Source organism: Labrus mixtus, chromosome 20 (genome assembly GCF_963584025.1).
Source record: "Labrus mixtus chromosome 20, fLabMix1.1, whole genome shotgun sequence".
Classification (NCBI taxonomy): Eukaryota; Metazoa; Chordata; class Actinopteri; order Labriformes; family Labridae; genus Labrus; species Labrus mixtus.
This window is the reverse complement of record NC_083631.1, coordinates 10,750,541-10,761,172: the sequence shown is the minus strand read 5'-3', so window position 1 is coordinate 10,761,172 and position 10,632 is coordinate 10,750,541. Positions and strand designations below refer to the sequence as shown.

General features: G+C 36.9%; 1 protein-coding gene across 1 annotated transcript; it reads left to right on the top strand.

The window, feature by feature from the left end:
- Positions 1-3,483: 3,483 nt before the first annotated feature.
- Positions 3,484-8,599, top strand: pyya (peptide YYa). Its single transcript, XM_061026818.1, has 4 exons — positions 3,484-3,638; positions 5,396-5,583; positions 7,994-8,074; positions 8,188-8,599. The coding sequence occupies exons 2-4, from the start codon at positions 5,396-5,398 to the stop codon at positions 8,210-8,212; spliced, it is 294 nt and encodes a 97-aa protein (XP_060882801.1). The 5' UTR covers positions 3,484-3,638; the 3' UTR covers positions 8,213-8,599.
- Positions 8,600-10,632: the final 2,033 nt, after the last annotated feature.

Below are 10,632 nucleotides of genomic sequence, written 5' to 3'. Positions count from 1 at the left end.
ATGAGTTGGATCAACAAATAATGGCAACGATGATCCTTGATCAACACTATATGCACTCTTGCAAATACAACAACCAAAAAAACTGTTAAATGGGATAAAAATGCATGTTCAAGTTATTCTAAGAAACTCAGAATTAATTTTTTTATGTGTTCACCTTTTAAGGTTTGGAAGCATACTCTCCCTACTTCTTTACGAAGCCTATGTACTTCCTATCCCTGCAGCAGCTCATACAGCCGCATCTTTTAGAAGGTATAAGATTATTTAGATCAAATTCAAATGTACACATTCCAAAAAGTAAAGGCTATCCTATCGCTGATGGAAAAGGATTATTTTGAAGAGGAAAAAAACTGTCAGACTGTGATGTTCTAAAATCATTTTACATGTGCACATGTGTGGGTGCTTTTATGTGTGTGTGATTGGGGGGGGGGTGGGGGGGGGGGGGGGGGGGGGGGTTATGTGTGGATGCATCTGTGGCCTTAGGACCTGCAACAGGTGCTGCAACAAAAGACGAGCAGACAGCCCAGGGCAGTCTGAGAAAACTAGAGCGAGAAGACTGAGTATAAGAGAGAACTGTCACCTTAAATTTGCCGCCAGATCTTCTAAGACTGCACTCTGCCTCATCATTTGCTGTGGGACACACCTACACCTCACTACTACCATGACTTTCAACAGTTGACTTTTGAACTGAAGTTTCTTTTTTTATCACATAATCACACACAAGTCATGGAGGCATTACAATTGACAATGGGCAGACTGGACACAAATGTGCACATCATTGTTGTTGGCTACTTAAGTGCAGTATGGGCAGAAACACATTTGCATCATTTTAAAATGCAAGATTTCACCATTCCAATCCAAGCATAGCAATGCCTAAAGCTAATCCAGTGCCTTTATGACTCCACATGGCCAGAACCGTTGCTTGTCAACAGGCAAGACAGGCAATAATGGCTTGGGGCCCCAGACCAGTAGGGGGCCCCTGAGGGTGCCCCATCAGCACAGCACTTGTTGCTGTGAAAACGGAGGTTTGTCAATGAAAGTCAACCAAGAACAATTAAGATGAAAAATCATCTCTAGCAGAGAAATCAGAAACAGGAAAAAAGAGGAAGAGGGGTAAGCGTTTGGACGATGGCAGACATGATAGTGACAAATGCGGGTTGTAGGGCCCCCAATTAGGTTTTGCCCTTAAGCCCCAGTAGACTCTAGAATCATCACTGCTCATGGCATTTCTGTGCCAAAAAAGAAAAAGGAGATAGATTGTATTATGTGGTCAGGCCCAGGGATCCCTTGCTGTTTCCCACCTGATGCTGCATTACATCCTGTCGCACCTTGGCTCACTTGGGACGTACGCAAGGATCCCTTTTGGGGACTTCAGCTGTGTTTTCAACACCACCATTTCTTAAATGCTCTACCACCCCACCCTGCTCTCTGCTCGAGCTTCTACCTGTTGGTGGATCATCAATCCGTGACTGAATGGGGGCCGCAAATGAGGCTGACGAACATCACACACAGCAACTGGGACTATCAGCACTGTCGCCCCATCCCTCAACATGAATGACATGTGGTTACAGCTGAGAGTGAACCAAAGGAGTTGTGGACCTTCAGATACTAAAACATACATGATGACATACATGAAGTTTTTCATGATACTCTGTGGTTTCATTATTATGACTGACCTTTTTCATCAAAAGTCATGTGATCTATAGTTAATATAAAACCATCGATTGTTTCCACAGTAATGAGAACTGACTGGCCACCTGTTTACCTTAACACTTGCCCTATACAGCTGCAGCAAACATATGATAAGGTAGTCAAATCAATATCAAATTAAGGAAAAGGTCCATTCAGTTTGATCAGCAGGACCAGCATGCGATCTATTGCACTCCATTCCATGGGCTATTATCGTCAATACATTTCATGGTGTCTGTCTGTGCCTTTGCATGTTTACATCTCAATTTAATTTTCCAAATCATTGCATTTTTTTTTCTGTTCAGTGTGATTTGGATCTCTCCTTCTTAAAAACATTGACATCAAATGTTTCTATCTTTTTCAGTCTTGTCATTTTCCTGATTTCGTTTCATCAAACACACACTTGCGCTGTACCCATGCACACACACACACACATACAGACACACGCACACACATTAGGCAGTTGACTTCTGTGCTTTTAAAGACCATTTTGCACTGCGCTTATGGCCTTTCTTTGTCTGAAAAGGGGAAGTGAAACAATAAAAGGGGCATAAATGCTGCATGAATGGACGATTGTTTGGGGAAGAAAATAGGGAAATAAAAGTATTTATTTTCATGATTTTTATTTTACTGAGACAGAGAAGAAAACCAATGAGAGGATGAGGAGAATTATATTCTAAATTTCTAAGAGTTAGGTGAAACTACTTTTATTTGTGTTTGTATTATTCTCAGAACTTAGGGGAGAAGAATTATACAAAATGTATTTTTTTGTATAGAAGTTTAATTACATTACTAGTTTAGGAGTTACCATTTTCACTCTTATCTTGCTTGCTTTGAAGCATGCTTAAGTTTCAATATTAGAGCCATTTGACAACTAAAACAAACAGAATTTGTCCATCCCCTGTAAAAAAAACAAAAACAAATAACTGAAGAATCATTTCTAACCTCTAAGGCAGCCCCCATTAAAACACAGCATCCATCACAGTGAGCAAACCGTCTCCTCTTTAAATTCACATTATTCTTTCAAATATGTTTTAGAGTAAAATTTGATTTATCTGATTAGTTTTTGTTTGATTTGCAGCCGAAACTGAAACCTTATCATTTTTCCGCACATAACATAATTTTTTCCATATTAATACGCAAAGTGTGTTGTGTTATGTATCATGTGTTTGCTTTAATAGTGTAAAGCTTTTGGTGATTCCTGAATAGTAATTAGAGAAAGAGAATTCATTGAATATGAAAGTTGAGTTATGACAGGTTGGTTGTTATTAATATCCTTCATATAGGCTAAGTTATATTTTGCAGATATGTGATACCTCACTCTCATTAAGAAAAACCTTTGAGTATCCTGAAAATGTGTGTTATTAGCTTTTTATTCACTTCCTTTATTAGATTATTGCAATCGGTAATGTAAAATATCAGGCATCTTGGTACAGGTCTATCATATAAATATATATAGAGAGACTAGTCATTTCTAGTCTGTCCGGATATTCTAGCAAGTTTGGTCTGAACCAAGTTTGATTAAAGGCTTTGTTGAGAAAACAGATGGAAATCAGTTATCTTTTTTTTCTTCCAGCGAGGAAGCTCCTGAGTGTCATGGAACAAAATGTCATCTGTCAACTCTATCAAAAACACAGGACTGACAGCGTGACCGTCGCGTTAGTAATGTCTCGCTCATCATCACCATCTGACGCATTTGGCCTCTGCAGCCATCGACACGCGTACATGCGCGCGCACAACAGCAGTACGGTGTGGTGTGACCCCTCCCTCCTCCCCACACTGGTAAGCTATAAAAAAAAAAATCACCTCAGTCGGAGTTTGAAACCGACCAAACTAAGCGACCTGCAGAGTGTAACCAGATAAAAGAGGAGAGAAGACAACAAACAGTCCTCTGCTGCTGTGCAAAACCACCTGTGGCTCCGACTTCAACTTTCAACCTCCAAAATCTACAAGTAAGTCTTTGTAGCGCTCACTCTTCACATCTGCATATAAACAACTATTTTAACATGAAGGCGCATTCATGGAATTCGAACAATGTTTGTGATGACTCACTTAGCACTGATAAACTGGAACTCTTAAAAGGAAGTTCATTGTGCTTGCACACTCGATGATTTTTTTTTTTGCAGAGAAAAGTTTCAACGTTGTTGGTAAAAAAAAATATTTAAGTAAAAAAGCCTTCCTGTATATCATTTTTGGTTTAACCATTTTTTTCTTCAACTTTTGCAAACAAAAGAAAATGCAAGATGTCCTTTTATTTCATAGCATCTTTCCAATCCAAAGTATTGGTTAAGTATAATTACTTTTTGAACTGTTGAGATGTGCATTTTATTCATAGCATGCATTTTAAACTTAAATTGCATTTTTAAACCTTTAAACCTTTCAATTAAAACTCCACATCGTAATATAAGGTAGCATAGCCTACTTATTACACAGTCCTTATCATCTGCACGAATGTTTGTCCTGGCTTTATTTTAAAACGCCATCATTAAATCAGTTCAAAGATATCTCAAATAGGTTTAAGCTAAAATAATATAATCTTCTATAGAAGATTGCAAGGAATGTATCCAGCACCATGGACAGCGGCGCGTAGCTTTTTAAATCGATATATAACCAGAATATTTCAGACAGCTTTTGGGAAACGGTGAGGATCCTTTAAAGCTGTTTAGCCCAAAGTACAATGAGAAGTATTTGTTAATAAGATAAAAGCGCATTTAAGCACAAGAGCAGCTAAACAGTTAATAAGGCCTGGTACTCGTCATAACTTTAAACATACTTTCTGATATTTAAAAAAAAAGGATTTTAAATTGAGTTTTTAAACAGGATATTTGCTTATGTATTCATTTCACGACCCAACTCATGCACAAACAAATATTTCAATACAGCTTGTGGTTTGGCAGAGAAAACATGAGAGAGAAGATATTATGACTGTTTCACAATGAGCAATAGATCTTAACCTGCACTTGGAAACACCTGATGTGGCTTTCTGGTGGACTGGAATTCTTTCGTTTACCACATGCAGTGTAGGCACACACATCACCTTTGAGAAACTTGTATTTTTGGTGTCCTTATAAGAAGTGCTTACATTCCAATGTTACAGTTCTTGGTAAAACAAGAGAAAACATAACTCATTTGTTTCTGCTAGAGGTGTTAACCTCTTGAAATGATTTATTAAAATGTTAATTATTATGCAAATTTTAATACAAATCATTTATTTAAATACATTAAAAAAAACGTTATTGGACACAAAGAAATATCTGACATTTTTAGAGCGCAACCTTTCAAGCAGAGATGTTCATTAATCCTTATGAAAGATTTTGGGAGCAACGCTAAAATGTAAATTTTCATTCTTAGCAGGAAAGAAGCCGCTGACTAACTATACCTATACTACGACTTGTATCCCCATACAACTAGTAAAAATAATAATGATAATAATAATCATCATAACGAGAAGATCAAGAAGCTACCTAGAAATACCATAAATGACAAAACTCTTTAATAGATTCTTAACAAGATATGTGTTTCATTTCCAACGTTTGATTTTCATTCTTATCATTGTTTACTTACAAACAAAAGACTTTAGCACAGTACAATTACAACAAAAACCTCAAATTAAATAAATGAACAAAAACCATAAAATAAAAACTCTAAACTGATCAACAGAATGATGGCTGGAATTCATAACTTCCAACCCTTTGCGGCCCTATTGCAGATGGCCATGATGCTGAAAGCATGGACAGTGCTGGCGGCTGTGGTGCTGTGTGTATTGATGTGTCTGGGAACACTGGCGGATGCCTACCCCCCTAAACCTGAGAACCCTGGTGAAGATGCCCCACCTGAGGAGCTTGCCAAGTACTACACAGCGCTGAGACACTACATCAATCTGATCACCAGGCAGAGGTATGTACACACACTACATTAAAAAAATTCTGTCATTCAGGAATGACAGAGGTGTTTGTGTTATAAATACAGAAATCTATAACTTTACTCAACTTCACATCAGACAAACCTCAGAAGGACAGGATACTGAATCATATTTGTAATGGACGATATATTGATTTCCAAAAAATGATCAAACTCTCAAACTAATCTTCAGCTCTTAGCAGCAGCTGAACCTGTCTTGCATTTTTCTTTGATCCTTATATAGTGTATAGTGACCAAGATCTATGACATTCTTGTTCCTAAGCGTGCGATGCGCTTCTCCCTCTTCAGCCTCCTTAGCCCTTTGCCAGCATACAGCAGCTGAGTAGATTAGATTACCAGCCACTCTCCACACCCTCCAGGCCTTCCCATCAGCAGGATCAGAGCAATAAAATGGGTACAGATGATACCAAGAAAGAATCCCAAATCTAGTTAGCAGAGCCTGAGCGGTGGCCTGCTGCTCTCAGGTGTAGAAATCTCCATTGAAAGAAGGCATTCTTTTTTATTATTGACAGCAGCCTGGCTCATGTGCTATCTGTTCTTATTCATGAAAGTCAAATAGGTCATTAAATATAGATACTTGGCTAAAGGACTATACTAATGCAATAAAGAGTCAACGTATGTGAAGTTTAAACATTTAGCTTTTCAATGGGGAGAACAATATAAATAAATATTTGATTATTAAAGGTGTTGGTGTTGCATTATCAATTTAAATTATATGAGAAGTGATTGCTGTCAGTTTAACACCTCAGATAAAAATGATAGATGGTCTTTGGTCTATAACTTTATTTGATAGTTTTAGCATTGCATCATTTGAATATCTCAATATTAACAAAACCTAAAGAGTATCTTTTCAAGAATAATTTGACACACTGAGATAATCAACTGATTACGCAAGTTAAACAATATTCAAATATACTTTTTTATGTTACCAAGTCTGCTTACGAGGGAATCCATACCAAATCTTTGAAATCCTGTTCTGATGAAAATTGTATAATAATTTGAGGCCTCAAAACAATAATTTGTGGGTTCGAAATAATATTTTGTATCCTCAAAATATTAATTTGCGGCCATGAATTACTAATTTGAGGCCACAGATTATCATTTCGAGGCCACAAATTATAAAATGTTCACCAATGTCACCAGAGGGGCTCAGTAGTTTTTGACATATTGACAATACATTTTAATATTCAAAAAGTTTCATGGGAAATAAAATACTAACATTTTGCTTGGGTTGTCCAAAAAGAAAACAGCTCTGACATATAGTATGTCTTACCTACTTACCTAGATATGAAGAGCAAATCTCCTTTCACTCAGGTGTTTAGGAGCATCTTTCAGGATTCTGTGTGTGTTCTTAACCTTGAGCCCTTTGGTTTTACAAAGACTGAATTGTTTTTTTTCTTTTGGGGGAAACCAGATTCTGAACTTCGTGACTCAGGACAACGTGTATGCAAAAAGGGATTATTTTTGTAATATAAACAGAAATAAATTAAAAATAAATACACACAATGAAAATACATTGGAAAGTGCAGCAGAAGAAATCAGAAAGCAAATCAGACAGGAAACGATTTGAAAAGACATGAACCGTTAGACCACACAGATAATATAACAGAGACATTAATGAATATAGGCACAAATAAGCCAGTCAGACAAATGTTAAGAGCAGGACCAGTCAGAGAGACTCAGGGAGGGCAGCAGACGAGCCATTATCAGAGAGGAAACATTTTACATCCTGATGTGTCACACCGGGTGCCAGCTGAGACAGAAGATTTGAGTGACTTGACTGCTTTCCTACAGGGCAAGAAAAAACACAAACACACACACACACATGCATACACGTACATCTGTTTGTGTAACGAAGCATAAGATTGGCTGCTGGGGTCATAAGAGGGGGGTGAACAGGTGGCTGATGGGAACACAGCGATACAGGAGGCTGTACCACAGGGTCTGTGCAAACTGATGCTTTTTCATTGTTAGACCCACATATAATCACACAGTCATTACCAAGTAAACCTTTTGGTTTACCGCTCTGTGATTTTACATTTGCAGCTCCCTTGGAGCCCACAGATTTCTTATCAAAAGAATTGTAGGACTCATCATGACCCAGAAATACCCCAGAAACTCTCTTACGTACATACACTCACACACACACACACACACACACACACAGCTTTGCTAAAGGCAGGTACTCAACATACGTATCATAAATATAGGAGAGTTCCAAAATCCTTTATAGTAGAAGTGCAATTCTCTAAGTACATTTGCAATATTTTATATGATTAGCAATTTTTAGGTCACAAATTATTAGGTAAGAGTCAGGAGAGCTATCCATTAGCTGTCAGTAAATGTGCTGCTTGTCTAAGAAGTGCTCGACTTCTCTCTGTCACAGGTATGGAAAGCGTTCAGGTCAGGAGGATGTGTTTGCAGAGCTGTTGTTTGGCGGCGACAGCAACAGAGGCCAGAGATCACGGTAAATACCCTCATGTGCATACTTTACGTTTAGAGAGTCCTGTGACCCTCAATTAACCAACACAAGTGGTTATCATAACAGATTAACAAGTCCTTTCTTTTGTTCTTTCACAGATACGATGACTCCTACATGTGGTGACTCCTCCACTTTTCTCCCTCCCCATCAGGCATTCCCTCAGGGTGCATCCCAGAATGCTCCTTGAGGGGCCAAAATGTGCCTCTCGCCTCTGACCCCTGAACCCTGCCCCATCCAGTAACCCTCACTGACCACAACTCAAGCTCTCTTTGTCCCTTTTGTCGCTGTCTTACTGTACATCTTGTCATTACAACAGAATTGCGTATAAATTATTATCAAAGTAAAATATATATAAGATCAGAACTACTAATCAGAATGTGTCTGTGTGTGTCAGCGTTAACGTCCCGCCGCTGTCCAATGCTGTTTACAGGAGGAAGGTCTTGTTTTAACGTTGCTGCTGTCAAAAGCAACATTAGAAGAGATCAATAAAACTTTTCTGTGTGATTAAAATTTGTTGATGAATGACTCTCTTTGGGTATTCATGATATGACCATCTAAGTAAGCAGAGATATTCAAATCTGTGTTGTTTTTGGATAATAATCATGACAAATTCTAATACATGGTAAAAGTTTTTAGATTGTTATTCAGAGTGCAATCAAAAACAAAGGGTGCTTGCTAAGACTACTACTTTAAATATATATCTAAAGATAAGGCTGGTTTTTATTTGTTCTCATCTGGTCAAAAAAATCACAATTATTTGAGTCCACCACTACATATTTTTCATAAACCCCATTCTTTTTTTTTTTCAAGCAGATCAAGCCTATTGGTAACCAAAAAAAGCAAAACATTATTAAAAACATGTCACAAATATTCAGTTGTACTCACCTTAGTATGTGTTAAGCATTAGTCAGTCATGACATTTTGTTTTTAATTCGGGGGACTTTTTAAGTGGCAAAATAAACCTTATTTCATACTTTAGTACACATTTGGGTTTTGAGGAATAGATTTGTGGGACTTCATCCAATTAAAACAAATAAATGTGTTTAATGGAAACCAAGTGAACCCGGTGTAACTGTACACAGTCAGTGCTTTGGATATACAAAAGTAGAATAAGATAATGTTTTATATTTTGTCTTAAAGAGGTTTCATAGTAAAGATCATAAATTCAGATAAAACACAACGGGAGTCTATTGCAAGTCCATCTAAAAATAAGATATTATATATATATGATATTCCTCTTTGTCAGAAAATTACCCCCTGATAAAAGTCAGAATTATTTTTGAATGGACTGGCAACACCAAAGACAAATCAAAGACAACTGTCTCATATATCCAATTGTATGAATAGCTGTGAGAGTTCTGGGTTAGGATAGAAGGTAGGCATTTGAGCTGATAGAAAGATCAGTTCCAGTACATTAAGCCTCTTTAGTGAGGATGAGCCCTTTAGGGCTGATGAGGAATCAGAAATACTGGCACCAACAATACCACTGGCGTGAAACAGAAGCTGAACTTCAGATGCCCAAATGGCCCATTTTACAATAGTCTTGTTTTTTTCCATTAGTTGATCTGTTGGACTCCAGACAATGATGATGAGACAGCAATGTCACAAAACACAAATAAAAATAGAATCATGTTAAAACATATTCACAGTAAAAAAAAAAACACACTACACATTGTATCTTTATAGGAAATGGTTAACATACACATTTCCTGAATGGAAACCTAATGAACCTAATGCTTCAAACAATGATGAGATCTGTGATTTAGGCAGATATAATCATATGGTTGCAACAATTGCTAAACCTTGTTAGTCATATTCAAATGACCTTAATACCATTTTGATTCTTTTTTTAAACTTACCATCATAATGTAGATACTTTGTTATTATTTTCTTCATAAAAAATGTTTGATCAGAATGGAAATCCATTTTGAGTCCCTTTAGGCCTTATTGTGATAACTGGATAGCCTGCATTTTTCAGTTGCGTTTTGATATTTAATATGTGTGTTTTTGACTCTGCATTGTTCATGTTTGTGCAGCTGTTGTGTCTGTTAATCTAATTGTTTAGGCAGTGCGTGTTTTGCATAGGAGAAATTACTCTTTTTCAAGGCATCAAACAAATTGGACACAAAAAGCAGATTTCCATCAGCTAAAACTTTGCAAAACAATTCAACAATACCCAATGAGACAATTATTTCTTACAAGAAAAAAATGGGCGAGATAGATGATGGGTCAGTAGTAAAACATCATATATTGCAGTGGTTAATACAAAATGCAGAAGTTGCACTTTCTTCTGAAAATGTAATGATTTGATGCAAAATGTAATAACCAACAAGAAAGAATGTCTTCATTCATAAAAAAAAACCAATATACATTATAAAAACTTTCATTTTATGCATTTTAGTATGAATCATATTACCTCAAATAATAATAAGAAAATACAATAAATTTAGTAGATTAGCAAAGTAGTAACTTCCATGGGTCAAAACTACATCAGGTGTCACTGTATTCATTAGCTTCATAGAAAATGTACCTTTAAATATAGA

Bases quoted from the DNA above. Each gene is read 5' to 3' on its own strand.
- pyya (XM_061026818.1), top strand. From the start codon at position 5,396: ATGGCCATGATGCTGAAAGCATGGACAGTGCTGGCGGCTGTGGTGCTG. The intron at 5,584-7,993 runs GTATGTACACAC...TCTCTGTCACAG, and splicing joins AATCTGATCACCAGGCAGAG to GTATGGAAAGCGTTCAGGTC. The intron at 8,075-8,187 runs GTAAATACCCTC...GTTCTTTCACAG, and splicing joins AACAGAGGCCAGAGATCACG to ATACGATGACTCCTACATGT.